This window comes from Cynara cardunculus, assembly GCF_001531365.2.
Source record: "Cynara cardunculus var. scolymus isolate 2C chromosome LG 3, CcrdV1, whole genome shotgun sequence".
NCBI classification, from domain to species: Eukaryota; Viridiplantae; Streptophyta; class Magnoliopsida; order Asterales; family Asteraceae; genus Cynara; species Cynara cardunculus.
Genome location: NC_037530.1, coordinates 4,046 through 30,138, shown reverse-complemented (window position 1 = coordinate 30,138; position 26,093 = coordinate 4,046). Strand labels below are relative to the sequence as shown.

Genomic DNA, 26,093 nt, shown 5'->3' with positions numbered 1-26,093 from the left:
CTCCATCGTTTTCTGCACATACCCATCATCTTCCATAACCATTCTTGAATCCTAAAAGAAATGACAGCAAATCTTGGATCCATGTCGCGTAATTTTGCAGATAAAAGCAAAGAAAGATTGTTATCTCGAAAGGGTTATTCGGAATTAGGTCTTTTTTCTGAATCTTACACTAATATCAACAACGAAGATGTTTCTTTTTTGGGTAGAATCAAGAAATGGTGGTCCAATCTTAGACTGTTTCTTGTTAATGCTTACGAAATGGGTCGCTCCGACCCGAGACAGTTCATCTTTGCTGCTAAATCGGGTCTGGCACTCGCCATTGTTTCTGTTCTTATATTCTTTAAAGAACCTCTTAACTATATAAGCCAATATTCCATCTGGGCAATCCTCACTGTAATCGTCGTCTTCGAGTTCAGCATAGGTAACCCTTTACACCATTTTCAACATCTATGCTTTCTTATCTCCTTTTATATATACACATATATATATATGTATATATATATATATATATATGTATAGAATCTGTGATCAAGTTAACATCTTTATGATCTGATTAGGGGCAACACTTAGCAAAGGATTTAATCGAGCTTTAGGGACATTTTCGGCTGGTGTTCTTGCATTGATTATTGCTCAAATATCCATGTGGGCTGGAGAATGGCAAGAGGTTGTGATTGTGGTCAGCATCTTTGTAGCAGGTCATCACCATTGATATATATATATATGTGTGTGTGTGTGTGTGTATGTATGTCCCTTTTGGTAAATTGATTTAAAGTCCCATTCTCTAAACTGAACCTTGATTCTGTTTTCAGGTTCAATTTCAAGTTATGTGAAACTCTACCCATCGATGAAGCCATACGAATACGGGTTCAGGGTCTTTATGTTGACATTTTGTATAGTACTCGTATCCGGGACATCGCATTTTGTTCAGACAGCAGTTTCCCGATTGCTGTTAATTGGAGTTGGGGCTGGTGTGTGTTTGATTGTAAATATATGTGTTTATCCCATTTGGGCCGGCGAAGATCTGCATAAATTGGTTGTAAAGAATTTTAAGGGCGTCGCTGCTTCGTTGGAAGGTAAGACCGAAACAATAACCACTACACCAATCGGTTTTATAGGTGATTAGATGTCTTAATAAACTGTTTTATAGGACTTATAGGATCAAACAATTTTCCCATATAAAGTTTTTAAGACACTTTTGAAATAAAACGTCCTAGTAGTCTTTTTATACGACATCATTTGAAAAAAGGTGACTATCAAGTGTCTTATAAAAAGATGTGTTCATACAACACTTCTTAAAGTTGCCCTATGAAAAATAAGAAGCTAATGTTGTAACACCTTTATATATGACTCGTAATTGTTTGGTCTTACGAAGCAGTTTGTTAGGAGATTTGGTGCTGTTTGGTTGGTTTTCCATTAAGTCTTGTATGGATAAAATTGTTTGTGGATTAATCTATAGATAGGGAAGATTTTGTTTGGAAGAGTTTTTTCAAAAAAAAGTTGGCTTTCTGCATAAAACCCCCTCCTGAAAGCTTATTGAATAAATCACTTTCTATATCATTAAGCCATTAACAAACAGTCATGTATAGCTGACAAAATAAGTTGCGAGTCTGATTAAGCTCATTTTGCTGCCAACAAATGGACCCAAACATATTTGGTGTCCTGTAAAGCTGATTTTGTTTTAGTGAACCCTTTGTATCTTGGGTTGCATCAGTCTTTCCTTGTTAGTCTTGAAGCACGATTAACCCCTTCAAACTGGTCTTGCAGGATGTGTTAATAGTTACCTTCGGCATGTCGAATACGAAAGAATACCTTCAAAGATTCTTGTATATCAGGCTTCAGATGATCCTCTATACAGTGGATATAGATCAGCAGTACAGTCTACAAGTCAAGAAGATGCTCTAGTATGAGTTCTTTCTTTTCTATCTACTGTTTTGCTCTTCATTAGTCGGGTTTTCGCAGAAACAGACGTTTCTACTGTTGAGGTAGAGGTCAGATGTGCGTACATCTAACCCTCCTAGACCCCACCTCTGGGTAGGATATACGTTTGGTTTGGTTTTAGTCCAGTCGAACATGTCATTAGCCAACAAGTTCAATATTGTTTTGCAGTTGGGGTTCGCGGTTTGGGAACCACCTCACGGACGCTACAAGATGTTGAGATATCCGTGGAGTCATTATGTTAAAGTTAGTGGTGCATTAAGGCACTGTGCTTTTATGGTCATGGCAATGCACGGTTGTATACTTGCGGAAATACAGGTAAGTCGTGTGTCGGTTTTCTTGTTCTCATTTGCATTCAATGTGAGAATGTGTGGAACCCTGTTACATCCTCTGGGTTCCAACATTATGTCCTCTAGCGGAAAGGGCAGTCACGTATAACGAGATCAAAAGCTAATATGATATTTTATTATAAAAGCATCCTGGGATACCCAAGTACCTTCTAACATCGAATTGTAACACCCTTATTTGGTCCTATAAATTTAAATTCTATAAATCAGTCTACAACATTTAGGGGCTGTTTGGCTGGTTTTTCATTAAGTACTGTATCAATAAAGTTGTCTGTGTAGATTAATCTATCTGTATAGATTTAGAAGGTTTTTGTTTGGGAGGGTTTTTTCATGGATTGAAGGAACGTGTTTTTTAATTGCGAATGGCAGGTTTCGGAAAAACTTGGTTTTCTGCATAAATAAGCAACTTTTTATATCATTAAACCACTACTAAACAGTTATGTATAGCTGACCGAATAAGCTGTGAGTCCCATTAAGCTACTAACAAAGGGGCCCTTAGATATCTTTGGCTTCCTACTGTGCCCATTTTGTTGCCAAATGGATGATGCCTGAAATCTTGATTTTACCTTGCTGATAAAAGATTTTGATCTGAAATCTTTGTTTTTCGATAGGCAGCAGCAGAACTGAGAAATATGTTCAAGAACGAGATCCAGAAGGTAGGTACCGAAGGTGCGAAAGTATTGCGCGAACTGGGAAGGAAAGTCGAAAAAATGGAAAGATTAAGCCCCGATGTCGATTTACTCGAGAAAGTGCACGAGGCTGCCGAGGAACTGCAAATGATGATCGACCAAAAATCTTACCATCTCGTCAACTCGGAGAAATGGGCAGCAGCCGGAAAACAACTGAAAGAGTTTGAAGATGCTGATCGTCTTCAAGAACTAAAAGAAGACGAAATCAAACCCAACGTCATCAACTCCCTAAGCGAAGCAAACCTGAAACCACCTCTTCCCTTCAAAAACTTAAATATGTCAACCCATCCTTCGATGGTCCACTGGGGCTCGTCCGAAGATGTGCTAAAGCAACAGACCCACTGGCCTTCACGGCTCTCGATTCTTGGGGACACGATTCTGAATGAACGGGAAGTACGGACTCATGAAAGTGCAAGTGCTTTGTCTCTAGCCACTTTCACATCGTTACTGATAGAGTTTGTGGCTCGACTTCAGAATCTTTTAAGCTCCTTTGAAGAGCTTAGTGAAAAGGCCAAGTTTTCTGAACCTGTGAACCCTCTTGAAGCAAAAGAGGAAGTGGGTATTTGGACAAGATTGCTAAAGTGTATCGGCATCAAGGATTAACGCGGTACATGTGATCGCTTTAACGTTATCTTTCTTGGTTTCGGGTCCTCGTTTTGAAGAATTTGTATGTTATATGGTTTTCTTTTTGTGCGCGAGCGGATTACAGTACATTTTGGTGTGTCTTGTCATTTACCAAAGGACCTTTCATCTAATGGTATCAGGTCCAAGAGGTCGGGGTTCAAATTTCACCAAAAGTGAGAAGGATTCTAGTTTATTTGGTACATTTACAGTATATAAATATTATTATATACTTGAAAAGAAGTTTAGAGGAAATGAAACTTATTTTATACATTTATTTTTTAAGCATGCATATTCAAATTCAATAATTTTATATACACCAAATTTCTTGAGAATTTGTTTTTTTATTAACTTGGTTATCCAACCTCTTATGCAAGCCGACTAATCTCAGGACAACCATCTGCTTTGCAGATAACCTAGAATCACTACATTTAAACCTCCATGCCACAAGATCATTATTTCTTCTTGGATTTGAAACCTTTAGACAGATTTAATCTTTGGAGTCCAAACTCAAATCAATCAGACACCACCATTGTAGTTGAGAATTTGTTCTTTGTATCCAACACCAATCGGAACAAAGTCACCATAATGACCCTTCATTCCAACCGGCATTTATAATGAATATGGAATTATTATTCATTTTGAAACACATTCACGATGAATGACACGTCTATATTCTTCATTAATCATACATACATTCATAATGAATAACACCTAAGATGGGTAGTTAAATTTGTTGGATAGACTTGACTGTGTGTGCCCAGATTGAGGCCTTCCAAACAAGAGGTAGAAACCATTAACCAAACCACATTCATGACCTTTAACAATCAAGAAACAATCGGCAGCTGAACCAATAATACCAAAATTTCATTCATTGAACAATTTATATCCTTACTAGAGTAAGCCCAAAATGCTAAATGCATCCATGTCTTCTACAGATTTCATCAGGTTCACAAAAACAAATAGAAATTTAAACTCAACACTCGAATCAAACATCTTGGAAACCTATTGCTTTCATCTCGTCTTTCAACTGTCACCAGGGAGAGACTTGATGATATCGGAATCACCTGTTTAAATCACAAAATCAAAATATGTCAAAAGGGGCGGTTATTAACTCGAAGAAAGGGCAGCATCCGTATCTAAAAGATTTTGATTGATCATTACCTGCATCGATGATGGAAAGGCACGACACACGGAAATACTTTCCACATGCTGTCCCAAGATCCACGTTATCTGACCATAAATAAAAGCAAACATCAACAAGGGCAGAAAATTAAGGTTTCAGTAATTATGATCAGTTAGAAAGAACAAGCCCAGCAAACAAGTGGATTAAACCTAACAAGAGCCATTTAAGCATCATCTAAAAAACTATATTCCGCTCTATGGGTCTGTTTGTTAGCAGCTTAATGAGCTTAATCAAACTCACAGCTTATTCCATCAGCTATACATGACTATTAGACAGTGGCTTAATGATATAGAAAGTGCTTATTCAGTAAATTCCTAGAGGGGAATTATATGTAGAAAGCCATGTTTTTTCCAAACCTCCGCATCTAATTAAAAAATATGCTCATTCCATCTATGAAAAAACTCCCCCAAACAAAAACCATTATAATACATAGACTAATAGTGCTCACAAGTACATTTATCCATACAGGATTTGATGGGAGAAAAAACAAATAACCCCTAAATTTCGTTGACACCATTAGTGCTCATAAGTGCATTTATCTCACTATTAATGCTGTCAGTCACCATATCCCACCCACACCACATTAACCTTGAGCAAGTAAACCAGTATTAGAAAGAAACATAATGCTTGAAGCTATGCTGTTACAACAGTCAAAATATGAAATCACAGTCAAGACTGATTTTAACAATGGTTATCATGATGATAAAGCAGTCCAAGAATAGAGAATTATATATATATATATATATATGTTTTGAGGAAAACCGCAAAAACATGAAAAACATAGATACACCCTGATAGCTGTTCATCTGGACGGTATGCAATTGTGCATATTGGTAATCAGTAAGAAATTTGTTTGGTATGCACATGTGCATAACATGCACAAAAACCAAGATACAACTTAATTACTTGTAAGCACATGCGCATTCCGTCCAGACGAATAGTTACCAAGATGTTCCTCAGTTTTTCATTTTTTTAAGAGGTTTCCCCTAAAACAAACAAATTATATGTATGCAATAACTATATAGATTTTGATCATCAAAAAATAAACTTAAACTTCAAACAAACAAATCATTAAATCATTAACTTAAGAAGTCTTAATATTGTCGAAGTAAAATGGAACTTATTCTAGGTTCAAACTCCGGAATAAAAGCTCACAAAATAGTTGCTCAACACCAAAACACCACCTATAAATAATAGTGGTTATATGGCCGCTATTTTGGCGTTCAAAATGCAGTCATTTAGCAGTCTATAGCGCCTAGATGCAATTCACAGACAAATAACATAAATCTCTAAACATAACCCAAAAAAAGACAAAAAATACAGATAAGAGATGAAAGGAATAATGAGTTCACATACTTCCATTGTAATGATGAACTCCAACCTTGGCGAGCATAGCATAGTACTCGATTTCAGACTTCCTCAATGGAGGGCAATTGTTAGATATGATGATCAGCTTGCCTGCAGTTTGCATCCAATCAAAATTAATCCAAATTGGCAGGTTCTTTGATGACTAGCTTGAATCTACACATAGATACTCAATGTCTCACAACATTTGATAATTATATCCTTTAAGTGGCTGGTAATTTCACCTTTTAAGCACTATTTACAAAAAGATAAACAACTCTTGATCTATAAATTCCAAACAAAATGCACTTTTACATTCATCATTCATATTTATGGGTGAATGGACACAACTTTTTACCTTTAGAACTCCTAAGAGACTCAAGAACAGTCTTGTATCCAAGAGTAAACTTTCCACTCTTCATGACAAGAGCCAACCTATTGTTGATGCTCTCATGAGTCTTCTTCTGTAATCCCCATAAAAAACCCAGATCGGAATCAATAAACGGAATAATCAAAATACGCATACAGACACAAGTAGGAACAGATATAGATACAAAGATGTGTATTATTACCGTCTTCTTCCCTGACACCATGTTTGCTCCTGGAACAGCGAAAACGTCTCTCTGTGAAGTAAACAACAAAATAATTTTAGGTTGAATTCAAGAATGGTGGATGGGTGTTCAGAATTAGGGTTTGCTTACCCGCGGCGGCGAACAAGATGACTCCTTTTGAGTTGCCGAGTGTGCGAGTGGGCGATGTGAGATATTTAAATGGACCAAATAACAAGTTGAGGGTTAAATTTACATAAAGCCTGTGGGTCAACACTCAAGCCCATCAATAAATTATAATGCTGGCCCATTAAGCTTTCTTGATTTCAGTTTTAGGCCCAACATCATTTGTAAACCCCAAACCCAAACCTTGAATAAAATTGAACAGATAAAATAACCAATTTATCTGTGATGAATTATTTATATATTTTGATTAATTATGTAATTTATTAAATTATAATAAAATAAATAATCTATATAACAAAATATATCATTAAGATTTCAACGAGTGAGTAAAACACACGGAAGACTCAAAAGGATATGAGGAAGGCCCTGCAAACCATTTGGCCGATCAAACTTTCTTCATTAAAAAGCTTTTGTTAGTTTTGTAGAAGCAAATGCCCGAACTATTCACAAAATATGATCATCGGGCTTTAGATGTGTCCTGATTATCGACCTATAGACCAAATTTTATTGAACCAAGCCTAATAAATTGTTCTTGTGCATTTGGGTCATGGATTAAAAGTTTTAGGAACCCTTTAGATCAATTGACCGTCCATCTAATATATATATATATATATATATATATATATATATATATCTTTAAATATATCAAATGTTTTTTAAAATCCCCACCACTCATTCTTAAAACCAGCGTTCTTAATGCTAATGAATCGAACACATTTAGAAAAAGCTCGGGTTTTACATAAAACAACCTAAAAGCTTATCGAATAAGTCACTTTGTATATCATTAAACCCTTACCGAACAACCATGTAGAGCTAACTAAATAAGTTGCAATTCTATCACTAACAGATACAAAGCAAGCACCCTGATTCATTTGTGTACATGAAGAAGAGCACCGTTGCGGCTGGCACAACCAACCATCTATTTGTTCATGAATCCCTGCAATTGCTTCCGTCGCTGATCTGGGGTGGAGGAGGAAAGTTACCGGCTATCTTTTCAAGTAATTTTTGTGTTAGGTGGAAGTTGGTTGTCTGCAACAAACAAACTAGCATCTAACCCCCCAATCGATTTACTTACTCACTTCTCTTCCGGTCACCAACATGCAAATGGGACCACCCACCGGAGAGAATTAGAAAGGTGGCGGATGAAGTTTCTAGAATCATCGAACAATCCAAAGAGTTGCAGGAGTCGGCGACATTCTTACTTTCTGGAACTTGAGAAGTGGAAGCATCTCTCCGACAGCGCGTTCAAACATCAAAATGATCCGTTAAGAAATCCAATTTAGATCCCAATAACGCTCAAAAAGTAATAATCCAGTCATCGCTTCTTCTTAAAGCAACCCTTTGATGCAGCTGCATTTCTAATTCTACCCTGCAAATCTCATGAGGTCAGCTTATTAGTCTTAATCCCCTCACAGAATTCATTCTTGGAAATCAGTGAAATTGATATGGATTTTCTTAATTTACCAGAATAAATGTTGTAATCTGGATTACTTAGTATAGAGTATTTTGTTGAGTTTTGTCGATTGTAGCCGATTTATAATTCTAGTAATCTTGTGTCTATGTTCAATCTTCATACATGGTTGATGATCATTGTTTTGCCTTTTTCTATTTGTATTGCATGAGTTATGACCATTTGCAATCATCTTTATTTGCAGGATACAACTGCATCTCTGTTTCTTTCTTTCCCATCAATACTACTACCGTCGTGTCGTGGATGTTTTTCGGCCTTCCCTGTGCAGCTTTATCAGGTAACGTCTTCATCTATTCATCCCTCCACCTTATCATTTTCCATTAACATGTCATTTGCAGGCGTGGCTGCTCTTTCTCTATGCAGGGTTGTCTTTCAGATAAAATATACGGAGGGTTAATGGAAGCGATGGTCGTCCATGGTGATGTCATGAGATTTTCTTCTGTTCATATTTAAGATTTTCCATTGCATATATATCGTTTTACACATTTCATAAGCTGATAATTTGCCTTCGTGTATGCTTTAGGTGGATTTACCATCTATGACTATGCCACTCAACTCATCAGTCTCACTAGAAATCATAGAACAGCAACCCGACTGTGCCCAGAACCAGAAGCAGGTTAATATGAAGTGTATTTGATGTAAATTTTACGTTGCAAATGTCGTCATCTTTTTTGGTAATCAACCTGTTTGCAGAAAGGTATACGGTTGTTTCCGAAACGGGCAATTATGCAAGGGGTTGTTGCAATGCTGGTACAAGATAGATACCAACAGCAGAGGCCGTATACACGAATTGCACTAACAAAGCTGCTATTAACACCAATGGATTTTTTAGTTGTTTCTCTAAACTTTGATCCTATTGAATTTGATTCTGAAATAATCTGTTTGTATAAACTTGGAAGGTTTTTGTTTATAAGGGTTTTTTCATAGATGAAAGGTAGGTTTGGAAAAAACTGCTTTCTGCATAAAACTCCATTTCAAAGGCGTACTGAATAAGCCCCTCTATATATATATATATATGATTAAGCTACCATAACAACAACCATGGGGGCACCAATTAAAATGCATGGCTATATGGAGATTCAAACGTAGGGGCGATGATTACATTTATGGCGAAATATTTTATTATTAATACAGCAAGGTTTAAGATTCAAAAAGATCTTTCGATGATGACAAAGTTAGAATAAAATATCTTGTTATTCCAAGTTTTTTAATGATATAAAATAAATGTAAATGCCAAGAAACAAAATTATCACAAAAATATTCAAGAGAGAAAATTATTTGGAGTTCACGCAAATGTCTTGCGCATTTGCGTAAAGCCGTAAGCTCGATCTTCATATTAGAGGAAGAAAAGAAAAAAAGATTCAATTTTTTGCGTAAAGATTGATTCTTTTTTCTTCCGGTAATCAATCTTTACGCAAATGCATAAAATATCTGCGTAAAGACCGTTATTTTGGGAAGAGGCTCTAAAAAATGGCTAAAAAGTGAATTTGGTTGATGGGATTGGCTATTTCAATCAATTTCCTATAAAACTAAGGTCCTAAAATGAAAGCAAACAACCCGATATATCTAACACTATAAAGAGATCATGTTAAGGGATACAAGTGAACAAGAAAGTAATTTCTTATAGATTTAAGGTATAGTTTTGCCGAAGGTTTTAGAGAATCCAAATCCGAAAGACCGAGTATGATACCTTAAAAGTAAGAGGAAACCCGTACGAATCTGTTCCCTTTTGGAAGGAGACCAGGCATGGCATATTAGCTTACACTCGAAAAGAATATGCTGCAAGAAGACGGCAAACGTATGAATAAGACAATAGCATTGTTCTTCGTTATATCAACATTTAAAACTATAAAAACCCGTCAGCATCGAAAACAAGCATAAAAAACAACCGCTATCTGTCATCTATTTTCTTATTTTACAATGCCAGCAAAAATATGCACTCATGATCCTTTGTTGATTCTTGTATGTAAATCAATATAAAAGAAAAGCAAATGTCAACAGTTTGGTTTCATGCACAATGAGGAAAGTTACAGATGACGAAAAACAGATTCTGAATGATCAGCCATTGCCGTTCAGCAAGCTTTTAAGCTATGCCGATGGACTGGATTACACTCTAATGGCTCTTGCATCTTTGGGTTCTATTATACATGGTCTTGCCCAGCCACTTGGTTATCTGCTACTCGGGAAAGCCATAGATGCATTCGGTAATAATATAAATGATGATATTGGTATGGTGAAAGCCCTCAAGAAGGTAAGACTACTATACACATCTATACTACAACAAAATTGGCTTTATAGGACGCTAAATATGTCTAAATGTCCTACTATACTATACTGCTTTATAGGACTTAAGTTTATAACACCTTTATATATGATGCACACCTGTTTAGTCCTATAAAACAGTCTATTTTGGTTTCTATTTCCACTCAGGTTATACCGTTTGTATGGTACATGGCCTTTGCTACATTTCCTGCTGGAATTATAGGTAAAACTGTTTTCTGATGATTATTTAGAAAAGCACAGATTATAATCTGAAGATTGACAATGAAATTGCTTACACATGTTTGCTTTGGCATATGCAGAAGTTGGTGGGTGGATGTATGCAAGTGAGAGACAAGTTGCACGGTTAAGACTCGCATATCTGAAAGCAGTTCTTAAACAAGAGATCGGCGCTTTTGACACGGAATTGACAAACGGAAAAATCATCACGGGAATTAGTAATCATATGGGTATCATCCAAGACGCTATTGGCGAGAAGGTAACGGTCTGTCTATGTACAACACTGTACCGATGAATGGTTACTAGAGTGTTTCCATGTGAAAACATGTGGCTTGAATGTATATACGATCAATGGCTATGACCACTTAATGAAATTCTCTCCCTTTACAGTTGGGACATTTCATATCATGCTTCGCAACCTTCTTTACCGGGGTTGTAATAGCTTTTATATCATGCTGGGAGGTGTCGCTGCTCACCTTGTTTGTTGTTCCTATGATTCTCATGATTGGAGCCACTTATACGAAGAAAATGAACTCTATATCAGCCACGAAAACAGCTTACTTGGCAGAAGCCACAGTAATGGTCGAACAGGTAAAACGCTTAGCTTAAGCGTTCCATTCACAAATGAATTCTATTCTGGAAAGTGTTCTCAAATTCCACTTTGATTTCTTGCAGACAATTTCTCAGATCAGAACCGTGTTCGCTTTTGTTGGAGAAAGCTCCGCGATAAAATCTTTCTCAGATTGCATGCAGAGACAGTTAATCATTAGCAAGGGAGAAGCGTTAATCAAAGGAGTTGGAACGGGCGTATTCCAAACAGTGACGTTTTGTTCTTGGGCTCTGATTGTTTGGATTGGAGCTCTTGTTGTTGTAGCCAAAAGAGCTCAAGGAGGGGATGTTATCGCTGCAGTCATGAGCATCCTCTTTGGAGCCATGTAAGAATCAAAGTATACCATTTACTACATTCACACATAGGGTCAGGTTCAGCGGAAAACCGTAAAAAAAATGAAGAACTGAGTAAGACTCTAGTAACCGTTTATCTTGATGGCATGCACGGCACAGGTGTATACAACATAATTTCTGAAGAAATTGTCTAGTATTATATGTGCATAAAAAACCAAGAGTTTCAATTACTTGTATGACATATGGTTCAGATGAATGGTTAGAGGGTGTTTCTCAAATTTTTCATTTTTCTGTCCTCCACCAGATCAATCACGTATGCAGCACCGGACATGCAAATCTTCAATCAAGCAAGAGCTGCAGGAAAAGAAGTGTTTGAGGTGATTGAGAGGAAATCTCTTATAAGTTATGATTCAAAAGGGGCGATTCTTGAAAAGATTAACGGGAACATCGAGATTCGTGGCGTCCATTTTGCTTACCCGTCACGCCAAGAGAAACTGATCCTTCAGGGATTCTCGTTATCCATCCCAGCAGGAAAGGTTGTGGCTCTAGTAGGTAGTAGCGGGTGTGGGAAAAGCACCATCATCTCTCTCGTGCCAAGGTTCTATGATCCTGAAAAAGGTTTGGATCCACCTCCGCGCCATTTTTTGTGCACTTGAATAAGCCTTTATACTGAACAATAACTGATATGGTTTGGTGATGGCCAGGTGAGGTCCTTGTCGACAACCACAATGTCAAGGATCTTGATTTAAAGTTTCTAAGAGAAAATATAGGAGCAGTTTCACAAGAACCGGCGCTCTTTGCGGGCACGATCAAGGACAACATGAAGGTAGGAAAGAAAGATGCAGATGACGAACAGATCCAGATTGCAGCAACTATGGCAAATGCACACGCTTTCATATCCCAACTCCCGAATCAGTACTTAACGGATGTAAGTTGCATTACATTATCAACCCATCAAGGGAAATTTACTAAACCACAAGGGTCATGGGCCTCGTGGCATAATGGTTGAAGCCCGGGGGATGTGGTGGAATATCCCATCTGCCCGGGATTCAATTCCAGGCCTACACAACAATTGTGACCACTGAGTTTCTTCCGGTCACAATTTCCGGGAATTAGTCTAGGCATAGCCTGGAACACCTTTCCAGAAAAAGGGAAATTTGCTAGGTTGATCTAAATAAATCTTTTTGATGATATAAAGGTAGGACAAAGGGGTGTACAATTATCGGGCGGACAGAAACAAAGAATTGCTATTGCAAGAGCCATATTGAAAAATCCTCCAATTCTTTTGCTCGATGAGGCAACGAGTGCACTTGATTCCGCGTCTGAGAAGTTGGTTCAAGATGCACTCGAGAGTGCAATGAAAGGGAGAACAGTCATCTTAATTGCACATAGGATGTCGACCATTGTGAATGCAGATATGATTGTAGTCGTACAAAATGGGCAAGTCACGGAGACAGGAACACACAGTAGCTTGCTACAAACCAGTGAGTTTTACAGCAGCTTATTTAGCATGCAGAACATCAGCGCAGAAGGTGAATCGAGGTTCGTATGAGCTAATGTTCCATCTTCTGAATAGATGTCTGTTTGTATTAATCTGTTTGTACAGATTGAAAATGTCTTTGTTTGGAAGAGTTTTTTTCATAGATGGAATAAACATGTTCTTTTAATTGGAGAGGCGTGTTTGGAAGAAAAAAAACTTGGCTTTTTTCTTCATGAAGCTTCCCCAAAAAGCTTACTGAATAAGCCACTTTCTATATCATTAAGCCACTACCAAACAATCATATATAGCTGACCGAATAAGTTGTGTGGTAACAAATAAGTTCTTAGGTAGCTTTCTGTGATCCAACATGAGTGTAAACTTTGGTCTAACAATATGTTATTTCACAGCTCTGTACATCCCACTAAAGAGACCGAAAGAGTCGATCAACAGGTTGTTGAACAGGTAGAACCAGTTGATAAGCATATAGAATCTAACAAAATCCTCAAAGATGCTCCCAAGCAAGAAGACCAACATGATGGAAGTGTAAAAAAAGATGTCTTTTTCAGAATCTGGTTTGGGTTGAACAACCGGGAGTTTGTAAAGATCGGTGTTGGATCTTGTGCTGCTGCATTTTCCGGCATCTCAAAACCCGTTTTTGGCTTCTTTATCATAACAATAGGAGTTGCATATTATAAGCATGGCGCTAAAGAGAAAGTCGGTTGGTATTCACTGCTCTTCTCGGCTATCGGTTTGCTTTCACTCTTCAGCCACACTTTGCAGCACTACTTTTATGGAGTAATCGGAGAGAAGGCAATGACAAACCTTCGACAAGCTTTGTATTCAGGTACTGCATTCTTACTGTTATGTGTCCTAAATCAAAAAGCGTCATATCTAAAACTGTTACAATAGGTTTATAAGACGTTTTAACAAGTTCTTTTTAGAATGCTTTAAAAAATAAGTGTCCTGTTAACCATTTTATACGACAATAATTGAAAAAGTGTCTCATAGATACAAGTGCCCTATAAAAAGATGGGTTTATAGGATACTTCTCAGAAGAGTACCGTAAAAATAGCTAATAGGACACTTTAATTTAAAAGAGTCCTAAAAAGCTTGTTAAAACGCCTAAAAGTGTCCTATAAACCTATTGTAACGTATTTAGATAGAACCCTTGAAAGTTTGGTCCTATAAACTTATGTTCTATAAAGTACTGTATTAGGACACTTAAACATTCTAAGGGCTTCTTTGTTAGCAGCTTAATGAGATTCGCAACTTATTCGGTTAACTATACATGAATGTTTGGTAGTGACTTAATAATGTATAAAGCCAAGTTTTTTTCAAACATGCCCCTCAATTGAAACACGCTCCTTCCATCTATGAAAAAGCTCTTTCAAACAAAAATCTTCCTAATCAACACAGACAAAATAATCACACAAACATCTTTATCCATATAGGACTTAATGGAAAACCAACCAAACAGCCCTTAAGCGTCGTATAAAACCAATTTTGTTATAGTGCACGATAAAAACGTATATGAAATCGTTTATCTTGTATCTTACAGCTGTACTCCGCAACGAATTAGCATGGTTCGACAAGCCTGAAAACAGTGTCGGTTCCCTTACTTCACGAATCATAAACGAGACTTCCACAGTCAAGACCATAATATCCGATCGTATGGCTGTCATCGTGCAATGCATTTCGTCGATCTTGATAGCAACCATCGTTAGCATGATCGTTAACTGGAGAATGGGTTTGGTAGCTTGGGCGGTGATGCCTTGTCACTTCATAGGCGGTCTTATTCAAGCTAAATCCGCCAAAGGGTTTTCAGGCGACACGGCTGCAGCACATTCAGAACTCGTTTCCCTTGCTTCCGAATCCGCAACAAACATAAAAACCGTTGCTTCTTTCTGTCACGAAGAACACATACTCGAAAGAGCTAAATTGTCTCTAGATGGACCGCTAAGAAAGAGTCGAAAGCAAAGTGTCCATTATGGCTTCATTCAAGGTGTGTCCCTTTGCCTATGGAACATTGCTCATGCCGTTGCTTTATGGTATTCGACCGTTTTGGTTGAAAAAAAGCAAGCGAGTTTCGAAGACGGGATAAGATCATACCAGATTTTCTCGCTTACAGTACCGTCAATCACCGAGCTATGGACTCTAATCCCAACCGTAATATCTGCCATTAACGTATTAACTCCTGTATTTCAAGCTCTCGACCGACAAACCGAGATTGAACCTGACGAACCCGAGAACCCACCTTCTGAAAGGATAAAAGGAGAAATCGAGTTTCGAAATGTCAACTTTACTTATCCATCAAGACCAGAAGTAACGATTCTTGACAATTTCACCTTGCGGATTGAAGCTGGATCGAAGGTGGCTCTAGTGGGACCCAGTGGAGCAGGAAAGTCTTCGGTTTTAGCCCTTTTACTACGATTCTATCTTCCGCTAGGAGGACTGATATTGATCGATGGAAGAGATATAACACGATACAATCTGAGAAATCTAAGGAGACAGATCGGGTTGGTTCAACAAGAACCATTACTGTTCAGTTGCTCGATTAGAGACAACATCTGTTACGGAACAGAAGGATCATCGGAAAGCGAAGTTATAGAAGTCTCGAGAGAAGCAAACATTCACGAGTTTGTAAGCAATTTGCCAGATGGGTATGAGACTGTGGTTGGCGAAAAGGGATGCCAACTTTCCGGGGGGCAAAAGCAGAGAATCGCGATTGCAAGGACCCTGTTAAAGAATCCGGCGATCATGCTGTTGGATGAGGCAACAAGTGCACTTGATGCAGAGTCGGAAAGAGCTGTGGTGAGTGCGATGGAATCGATCAACCGGAATGGAATCAGTCAATCGACACAGATTACAGTTGCGCATAGGCTTTCTACAGTAGTACATTCTGATAAGATAGTTGTGATGGAGAAAGGTAAGGTAGTAGAAATTGGTACACATTCAGCACTTGTAGCAGCATCTGAAGGAATTTATTCAAGATTCTACAGGATTCAGAGCATGAAGTAGAAGTTAGATATAGAGACAGAAGATATATATATATATATATATATATATATATATATATATCATAGAAGGTGAAGCAACTATTGTCACTTTAACAAGTTTATTATATGTAAGTGCTTCTTTTAAGTCAAAACTTTGATATCATTTGTGTTCAGATGTGTAGAGAGTTTTCATATAAGTTTCACATCAAGAAGTGCAGTTTTAGAGCTGGGGAAGAAACAAGTGAACTAATTTGTTAGTAGCTTAACGGGACTCAGCTTATTCCGTCAGCATGACTGTTTGGTAGTGGCTTAATCATATAGAAAGTGGCTTATTCATTAAGGTTCTAGAGGAGAGTTTTATGCAGAAAGCCAAGTAAACATGTCCTTCCATCTATGGAAAAACCCTCTCAAACAAAAGTCTTCTCAATTTATACAAACAGATTAATCTACAAGACAACTTTATTCATACATGACGTAATAAAAAACCAACCAAACAGCCCCTGAAACATCCAAAGATTTTATACCATCTTGTCCTACATACCAAACACACACACTCTTAAAGAAACAGGTTTGTCTATATCTTTCCAATAAAGACAACTAGAATTGAATGCAAGTTTTAGAACCTCTTTGAAAGAATACAATAGGAAATGAACACATACTGGAATTCAATTGCAATTATTGGATAATTTAACAGATTATTCCCATCCATATCTTCAAAAGGACCATATCTTTTAGCAAAAGGATTGATTACCGTCAACGACGACCAGTCCTACACAAAACCCGCCCCCTAGGAATCCAAAGGGGGGCCATATTTTATTGCATAAAAATGAATTTGCTACCAAAACCAGCCTCTTATTATCATCATCATCATCTTCTTCTTCTTCTTCTTGTGCATAATAATCCTACATTTGAATAAATCCTATGTCCACCTACCACCTTTCTTCACCTCCTTGTTCCTGCATAATCAAATCCCACCTCAATCTCAAACTAATTCATTTTATATATATATATATATATATATATAATGGGAATTCTTGGTAAATAAGAACTCGAGATTGCTCCCCAGAGGTCATTGGTTCAAGTCCCTTTAGGACCATTAGAGGGTTTGGCTACCGTTAACTTCAAGGCCCCATGGGATTAGTCGAGGTCAGGTGAGCACTAAAAAGAATCTTTAATACCTTTGAACGTGATCAAGAATGATGAGTCGTGGTCCAGGAGGGATACTTACGTCTCGTAGAGCACTGATTCATGTGATCAAGAAAACGGTCAGTCAGAATAATTAGTAATGCAAGATTTTCGTTAAAACTTACCTGTCAGTAAGAAGCGGCAAAGTGTTATCGCTTAGCAGTCCCTTTTTGAAGTTCTTTTCGTAGTTTTCAAGACCAAGACTAGACAACATGAATCTTGTTTTATTGTACAACACGTCTTCCACCGGGGGTTTTGAGAATTTCTCCCCTACCTGCACGATTATTCTAGTTAACACCAACTTCAAGTACTGCATCGATCAAATATTATTTATATATTAGAATACATGACCTTCTGACAGATTTTGAGGCATTTAGGAAGTGACATTCTTTTGTTAGGCAAAGACGTTCTTAAATCTGTCAGGAGGTCGTGCATTTAATTTTTTTGTTAGAATGTTATTCTGCTAAATAACCCGTCCATGGAATGAGCTCCATCCCATGCTATATCATCTTATAACACTTGTAGGTTTAAACCAAACCAAAAGAACCAAGTAAATCCCACGCAGAGCAGGGTCTAGAGATGGTAAGATGTAGGCAGACCTTTCCACTGTCCATCTTGAGGAACCAATCCATAATAAACAGTCCATTTGTTAGCAGCTTAATGAGACACAGCTTATTCAGTCAGCTATACATGACTATTTGGTAGTGACTTAATGATATTGAAGGTGGCTTATTCACTAAGCTGTCAGGATGGAGCTTTATGCAGAAAGCCATGTTTTTTTTCCAAACCTGTCACCTCCAATTAAAGAACACGTTCCTTCCATCTATGAAAAAACCCTCCCAAACAAAAATCTTCTCAATCTATACAGACATATTAATCCACATAGGACTTAATGAAAAAACAACCAAACAGCCCTCTACCCTAGCAAAGCTCACAAAGACACCTTACACATGGATATGCTCACCTTAAAGAGTCCACCTTGAAGGAGTGCAAAGAAAACGCCAGACGTGATTACATTTGCAGCCTGATTAGGCCCCCCCATGCCGCTAACCAAAGAAAACATGACCCCCGAACCGAAAGCTGCTACCATACTGCAATCATACGTAAATAACAATTACAGCAAAACAAAAATAATTCACACACTCCTCATCTTTGGTGCCTTGACCTCCAGGAAGGTCAAAGGCCCGTATTCGGTAGGCTAGAGACCCTTTTGAGATCTTCTAATACTTCCGTATTAGCTTACCTTGATTGGACATCTTCCTTGCCTCTTAATCTTTTCATGACACACGATATGCCTGCATTCACGCCCGTCATAACAGCAAAATTACGGGCCTGTATGAAGGGCCCTCCTGAAAGAGCCTGTAAAAAAACACTCAGTTTAAGAACACATACCCGTGAGAAGTGTTAGTTCCAACTTCCAATAACATTATTTCAGAGTTCAGGGTCTGTTTGTTAGCAACTTAATGAGCTTAATGGGACTAACAGCTTATTCAGTCACCTATACTCGATTGTTTGGTAGTGGCTTGATATAGAAAGTGATTTATTTCGTAAGCTTCTAAGGGGAAGCTTTATGCAAGAAAGCCAAGTTTGTTTGAAACATGTCCATCCCAATTAAAAGACATGCTCCTTTCATCTATGGAAAACCCGTCCCAAACAAAAATCTTCTCAATCTATATAGACAAATCAACCCACGAGGACAACCTTATCCATACTTGGTTGGTTTTCAATCAAGTCCTTAATGGATAAAGTCTGTCTGTATATATTGGGAAGGTTTTTGTTTGGGTGGGGTTTTCATAGACGGAAGGAGAGTGTTTTTAAATAGGGAGGGGCCGATTTGAAAAAAAAAACTTGGCTTTCTGCATAAAGCTCCCCCTAAAAGCTCACCGAATAATCCACTTTGTATATCGCTGAGCCACTACCAAACAGTCTATAGCTAACGGAATAAGTTGTGAGTCTCCTTAAGCCTATTAAGCTGCTAACAAACCGTATGGAAAACCAACCAAACAACATAGTTGAATTTTGAATTCTTAATAAGGCTATTAATCTCAGACCTAACTATCAAACTGTGATTCTTCCCAACTCAAATATCAATCCATTCCAACAATCTCCATTCTAACAGACCCCAATCCATAATCTCACTATCCATCCACAAAAAGATCAACGTTTATATATACACAAAGACGATTCTAATAATCATAAAAAAAAAAAAAAAATGTCTTGAAATCTTTTATCAAATTCCCAAAACCCTAAACCCCAAGAAAAAATGAACCAAATCGAGATACGAACCTGAGCTTGCTGGAAGGACGCCATAGTCTGTGGATTCAGGGAGGCGCCAGGAGGTGGTGCAGCTGGAAAAGAGGTGGCGACATCGTTGGTGAGTGTACCCATGAAACCACCGATGGCCGCACCCTGAGCTGCCCCAGTGATGGTGACAACGGCGGCCTCAACCGGTAAAGATTGTTGGGCAAGCCAGCCCTTGAACCCATTCTCTAATTCTTTAAACTTGGTTTGCAACTGCGTGATTGGATTTTGCATCAAATCTTTTGGTGCATGAACTACTAACACTTCTTGCTTTCCTTCCACCATTGTTGTTGCTATCAAAAAGACAAAAAGCTTGAAGCTTTTATGTTGTTTCTGTGATTGTAAAGATGAGGAGAAGGTGGGTTTGGTCCTTTCAGATGGATTGGGTTTGCGATGGGAGAATAGCAGATCAATAATAGACGGGTCCTCTAATACCCATGTTCTGTTTTTCCAAAATTTTGAGGTTTTTGTTGATTTTAAGTATAGACAAGTTTGTTATGATTTCCAAGTTTGTGTCTTTATTTTCTATCTCCAACAAAAACCTAACAATCTTATGTCGAAATTGGAAAAATAGCATTATATGTTGATGTAAGATTTAAAAAAGAAACACCACGTTTCTAAATATAAATTTGATCTGTTTTAGGACGTTATTATTGACATATATAATAAATTCATCTATTAGAAAAAATTGAATGTGAGTATTAACATATCTATATATGCATGCAAGTATTTTATTGATTTGGGTCTCTTGGGTGTTGATTATTGGGCGGAACCGACCAATAAAGGTTATATATGTACAAGGTACGTTGAAAGAAATGAAAGTACAATGAGACATATTGGTATAGAAACCGGTAAATTGGCGTTTGAAGATGTATTTGTCTGCGTAGACCCTCTTATCTTGCCATCTTTTATATGCGGGGCGACCAATGCCCCCGCCCCAACTCCCGCCCCCGGTTCTGGTCCTGGCCCAAGACCAGTTGTTGGTTCCATCCTGCATTTCAAATCAAAAAACACTGAGACTTAGATAATGGTCTTGCAAAACAGTCAAGTAAATCTTTAGTGGTCTTGAAAAGATTTTATCTGGAAACCGATAAAAGTAACTCTTGGAGAGATTTTATCTGGGATAGATGAAAGAAGTTAATTACCCGTTGTTGTTGGCATTGGGGCAGAAGATGATGGCGTATTCGTAAGCGTTGCAGGTAAACGTGCTAGTGCCATCATCAAATGCGTAGCTATAAGCTCGTGGACAAGCTCTCTTAAAGATGCTAGAGTAGTAAGATGGCCGGCATGTGTTTGGATTCGCGTATTGCCCGCTGCAACAGTACTGGTCAATCCCGAATGCACCACAAGCACTATTGCAGGCGATCACGCCCCCGCCGCCACGGCCACCTCCACCACCATCCCCTCCCACCACCTGAAGCTCTTTTGGGCAGCCTGTAGACCCCAATTCACATGGTTTCTCTGTTATCTAAATCATTTGAGTCAAGAAAATACATAAAGATTCAAGAATCAAGAAACGAAGACTCACCCATGTTGATATCTGAAGCACATCCGGTGGCATTACAACCACCGGAAGATGAGCGCGGGACAACAATGATCGGGAGATTGTAACCATCCACAAAACTAACATCGTAATAATCCATATTGTTGTACCCTCCGATCGTTATCTCGAAGAGCGATGCAGGCGGGGTTGCACCCATCCCTCCACACTCCATCTTCCCTCCACAATCTGCAGTTTCGCATTTTCCAACACCAGAAGCATCAAAGGAACAACCCGTTCTTGCCCACACTCTTCCAGACCACGCCGGGGTGGTGGGAATCTGCACACTTTGACCTGAATTCAATTGAAACCCGGTGGTCGGAAGTGGAGTGGTTCCTGAACCAGAAAGGGTGGCTGGCCATATCGTGAAAGGACAGTTATTCGTTATGGTGAATACAGAAGCGGATGAACATGAGAAGAAAGACACAAGAAAGATGAAAATGGCGAGCTTGCAGGTTGATATCGTAAGCATATTAGATGTCTGTGGGTTGTCTTGTGTTAAAGAATCAAGAATGGAGTCTTGGATATATATATATATGTATCCGCCATGAAAGCGAAGGTTGCTTCGATGAAAAGGGTTTTAATTGGCTTTGCTTTTTCGCATGAAACGGGTGGCCTTTCTGATAAGTAATTCCTTTCTTTACCAGTTGCATGAGCTGAATTACGAGGGGTTACTGTGTGTTTTCAAAAGGGTGAGCGGAATCATGCATAAAGATGGTTATGGAAAGGGCAATCTAAAGATTCCTATGGGAGACACTATTTGGGGAAAAAAGCAATCAGAAAAAATCCATGCTTTAATTTCAATTCAAGAAATCGAGAATATAAATTCCGAAACGACGTAGTAGCGGTTTGTTTAAACTTTAAAATAGGGCAATGGCCTATGCCTATGCGGTTATGTTCATGAATTATGATGCCAACTTTAACTAACCCCTTTCTTTTAACTACAAAAATACTTTTTTTTTTTTCAAAAAAAAATCATCAATTTCTCCAAAATTTTCATTAAAGCAGGAAGGATGAAAATCCATGTGAACACTATAAAAATCTAGAAAAATTGTTAATAGAAACTAGGAGTGTAAATGATTTGAGTCGAGTTCGAGTATCAATATATTCAACTCGAATTTAATAGGCATGTCTTAAGCTTGAACTCGACTTGAAAACTCACGAGTAGTTAAAAACTAAACTCGATTGCAATTTTTTAAACTCGAACTCGTTTGAAACTCGAATCAAGTTCGAACTCAAACTCGAATCAAATTGAACTCGAACTTGAATAAAGCTGAACTCGAGACAAGCTCATCCATCGAAATTTATGAAATTTTAAGGTGTTCTCTTATAAATCATAAAACTTAAAGATGTTCTCTTAAATTTTAAAAACTTAATCATCAAAAATACAAAGTTACAAGCTTTATTCATCACCCTTTCTTTTTATGACAACTCTTCATCTTTATTTTGTTATATCTCTTTAAATGTAAGACAACTTCACCGATACTTATATAATTTTTTGTTTTTTTAGTTATGCTTTTGAGGAAACAAATTATTTATTAGTTTTTATAGTTAAAAATGCACAATATTGTTCAAATATTTAAAAATGTAAGACATTTTTATTATATTATATATAAAAATTCGAGTACCTCACGAGCTTTTTGAGTCAGATATTGGGTAGCTCGACTCGTTAATATGTCAAGTCGAGTGTTGACCGAGTCGATCTCTATTTCGGTATAGCATCCATCTAGTTTCCTAAAATGAATCGTGAATCTCCTCCTCTTTCACTAATTTTAACCCATGAAAAAATGGTTATCAGTTGGAGGACGTAAGATGATTCTGGTTGTGAATGACTAATTTTTTCAATGTTTTCAATATTAGTTTTGTAATGGGTCCCATCAATTATAACCTAATCCAAAAAATATATACGGGGTCCACATGAATATTTGTGTCTCTCACGTATTTTCGTTAAAGTAATTGGTGAAATTACGGGGGTTTTTTTTTTTTGAAAAAAATATATTTTTAAGTTATTTTTTTTAAATTAAAAAAAATAGAAAGTCGATAACCCAAATTTAAGGGTTGACATCCAAAACCCTAGATTTCATTTTCTTCATACCGCTGATGGTTCAGAAACGTCTCCTGCTGTTCCTCGTCACTATCCTTCACATTTTCTATGAAAATTGGGTCCCTACCCCCTCCTGCGACGTTGTTCCCGGCGTCAGCAATCAAGAAATCCATCAGGGAAAGGTGGAAGATGATCTCAAGGTTATGATGGTCGCCGATTTGCTCTTGTCGGGCCATGAATCCCGATCCGGGTACTTGGATCTACACTTCAAAGACTTCTACTTTTCAAGATTCTTCAGAGTACGTCATTTGTTATTAGATTCTTCACAGCAACCTATGTGAACCATTATATCGCATTGGGTCAGTATCACATTCCATGATTTCCATTCCAATCTGCTTAAAAAATGGCTACCCTTCTCATAATTTTGGATTCGAGTAGCAATTTGGGATCGTGGTTTCAAATTCCCAAATTATATGCTTCTAATAATGTGCAATTCTGTTCCTTTGAAGTATTCGACATTAAGTTTTTTTGTTTTTTGTTTTTGTAAGAGGTGGTTTGAAGATTTATTTCAGTTCTGATGACCGATAAGAAGTGGGCTGAATTCTGAAAAGCAAATCAATAAGACTGTTTTTGTAAACTAATAGATTCTCAATTTTACCCTTTAAAACATTATAATGTTGAATTTATATACATTTATACACTTTTAAGGTTAATCAATGAGAGATGAGTGATTGAGAAATGTCTGCTGCTGAGGGTCTGGAGAATAATAAGAGGCAAACAAGGAGTTGGTGTACCTCCTACCGGGTAAAGTGATGACGGTAAACACAATAGCCTCCGAAAATTTGGCCCAACTTCTTATCGATTCAGACAGGCTGATAAGAGGTTTTTTTTCTTTGAAACAAACAAGGCCTAAAGCTCCATAATCTGATGCCTCTCACTCACATATTGATATTTCAACCAGAAATCATTTGAATTCCTGAAGCCTGATATGCTGATTGTCTTAGGAGATGTGTCTGCTAAAGGATCGGAGCTGAGTAGAAGCAAATGGGCATCTGTTCTACAAGAATTCCACAGCTTATTGGGTCCATTTCTTGATCTACCTTATCATGTTGTTCCTGGAGATAGGGACATTGGCGAATGCAGTCAGCTGAATGATATATCTGTTAATAAGATCACTAGAAGTTTTCCTGGATTGGATTCCGCTGGTTGTGGTGCATTCGATATTGGAAACGTTAACTTCTTTTCACTCAACTCCGTTGCATTGCTATGTGGGGACAATGATCTACGCTTTAGTGTCGAAAAAGCTTTGGAAAGAGAGCACATAGAATTGCAAACGGGAAGCGGAAATGATTCTGCCGGAATCAAGATTCCGCAGTATGACTTTAGCTGGAGAGAAAACGCAATGTCATCTGGATCGGGTCCTGTACTGTTACTTCACTTTCCTTTGCATCAAATAGCAGAAAATAATTGGAGATCTGGGAGCTTGCAGGATAAAGCCGAACCATCAAAAAGAAGGTAGAATGGAATCTATGGGTCTCTCTGGGCTTGTTTGTTGGCAGCTTAATAAGCTTAATGGGACTCACAACTTATTCAATCAGTATGCTTCTAGGGAGGAGCTTTATGCAAAAAGCCAAGTTTTTTTTCCAAGTCTATCACTTCTGATTAAAAAACATGCATTCCATCTATAAAAAACCTTTCCAATCTATACAGACGGATTAAGCAACAAAACAACTTTATCCATATAGGACTTAACGAAAAACCAACCAAACCAACCAAACAAGCCAGAGTATGTACATTATGATCTTTGGGTGTTCCTGATGTTATATCTAACATAAATTAATCATCTTTTTCAGTCAATTTAGGGACGGATCATATGGGTTATCGCAAACTCTTCCACCAAATGCAACTGAATATATCTTTCATGCTCTTAGGCCCAGGTGGAGTTTTGTTTTTGATATACAACCATCTTAAAGATTCTGTCTTTTTGCCTCTTTTTAGGATGTAATGAGGGTTTTTTGTGTTCTACAGGATGGTTTTTAGTGCACACACGCAGACGTTTTCTGATCACACTCACCCAGATGGGATTCGGGAGATAGTTGTTCCTGCCATGTCGTGGGATGCAGGAAAGAAGCCTGCGTTTGTTGCTGTAACATTCAGAAGGAATGGGACTTCGGCTATTGTCAGCCATTGCAAGCTTGCTGGAAGATCTCATGTACTACTCTTTTACATCTCTCTTTTGTTTGTGTTGGTATTAACTGTTCAAACAACTTTAAGAAGTTGATATTATAAACTCGCGTCTCAAGATTGTCCGAAACTGAAGCATTTTGAAAAGTTGGGTTGTTATTTGGTGCATTTTGCTCGTAAAGATGGCATTTATTTATTTCAATATACACACACACTCGATTTGTTCAGAATCTACAAGATGTACTTTAAATTTCAAGAAATATTTACGAGCTCAATGTGTTCGATGGATTCAATAGCTACTCGATGTGCTTTATATTTCAATGATGGTTGATGGTAAGTCACTAGGTCTTGTACGTTAGCAGCTTAATAAGCTTAATGGGGCCCACGGCTTATTCGGTCAACTATACATGACTGTTTGGTAGTTACTTAATGATATAAAAAGTGGTTTATTCATTCAATAAGAGGGGAACTAAATGCAGAAAGCCAAGTTTTTTTCAAATATGCCCTTCCAATTAAAAAACATGTGCTTCACGGCTTATTTGGTCAGCTATACATGACTGTTTGGTAGTTACTTAATGATATAGAAAGTGGTTTATTCAATAAGAGGTGAACTTCATGCAGAAAGCCAAGTTTT

General features: G+C 37.7%; 6 protein-coding genes across 6 annotated transcripts; 3 read left to right on the top strand and 3 right to left on the bottom strand.

The window, feature by feature from the left end:
- LOC112509457 (aluminum-activated malate transporter 4-like) lies at positions 1-3,761 on the top strand. Its single transcript, XM_025114425.1, has 6 exons — positions 1-421; positions 558-695; positions 810-1,073; positions 1,765-1,901; positions 2,107-2,253; positions 2,894-3,761. The coding sequence occupies exons 1-6, from the start codon at positions 61-63 to the stop codon at positions 3,572-3,574; spliced, it is 1,728 nt and encodes a 575-aa protein (XP_024970193.1). The 5' UTR covers positions 1-60; the 3' UTR covers positions 3,575-3,761.
- Positions 3,762-4,434: 673 nt separating this feature from the next.
- LOC112509707 (60S ribosomal protein L30) lies at positions 4,435-6,895 on the bottom strand. Its single transcript, XM_025114806.1, has 6 exons — positions 6,824-6,895; positions 6,695-6,745; positions 6,481-6,586; positions 6,135-6,236; positions 4,757-4,825; positions 4,435-4,659 (listed from the first exon to the last, which is right to left on the bottom strand). The coding sequence occupies exons 2-6, from the start codon at positions 6,713-6,715 to the stop codon at positions 4,619-4,621; spliced, it is 339 nt and encodes a 112-aa protein (XP_024970574.1). The 5' UTR covers positions 6,716-6,745; positions 6,824-6,895; the 3' UTR covers positions 4,435-4,618.
- An 841-nt stretch (positions 6,896-7,736) lies between these two features.
- LOC112508549 (ABC transporter B family member 19-like) lies at positions 7,737-16,227 on the top strand. The gene is given in 16 exon segments (XM_025113216.1): positions 7,737-7,854; positions 8,512-8,604; positions 8,704-8,768; positions 8,851-8,943; positions 9,021-9,077; positions 9,986-10,125; positions 10,311-10,578; positions 10,758-10,812; positions 10,910-11,085; positions 11,217-11,417; positions 11,502-11,761; positions 12,034-12,347; positions 12,434-12,657; positions 12,928-13,344; positions 13,639-14,053; positions 14,768-16,227. Coding segments are annotated over 16 exon segments (4,356 nt in total).
- A 607-nt stretch (positions 16,228-16,834) lies between these two features.
- Positions 16,835-20,087, bottom strand: LOC112510003 (chloroplastic import inner membrane translocase subunit HP30-2-like). The gene is made up of 6 exons (XM_025115244.1): positions 19,677-20,087; positions 18,634-18,749; positions 18,355-18,481; positions 17,516-17,664; positions 17,384-17,446; positions 16,835-17,161 (listed from the first exon to the last, which is right to left on the bottom strand). The coding sequence occupies exons 1-6, from the start codon at positions 19,974-19,976 to the stop codon at positions 17,125-17,127; spliced, it is 792 nt and encodes a 263-aa protein (XP_024971012.1). The 5' UTR covers positions 19,977-20,087; the 3' UTR covers positions 16,835-17,124.
- Positions 20,088-20,477: 390 nt separating this feature from the next.
- Positions 20,478-21,703, bottom strand: LOC112509616 (thaumatin-like protein 1b). The gene is made up of 3 exons (XM_025114668.1): positions 21,220-21,703; positions 20,837-21,125; positions 20,478-20,682 (listed from the first exon to the last, which is right to left on the bottom strand). Exons 1-3 carry the CDS (start codon positions 21,701-21,703, stop codon positions 20,478-20,480), a joined length of 978 nt encoding a protein of 325 aa, XP_024970436.1.
- Positions 21,704-23,331: 1,628 nt separating this feature from the next.
- On the top strand, positions 23,332-25,682 carry LOC112510049 (metallophosphoesterase 1-like). The gene is made up of 4 exons (XM_025115309.1): positions 23,332-23,574; positions 24,237-24,790; positions 25,129-25,212; positions 25,304-25,682. The coding sequence occupies exons 1-4, from the start codon at positions 23,332-23,334 to the stop codon at positions 25,554-25,556; spliced, it is 1,134 nt and encodes a 377-aa protein (XP_024971077.1). The 3' UTR covers positions 25,557-25,682.
- Positions 25,683-26,093: the final 411 nt, after the last annotated feature.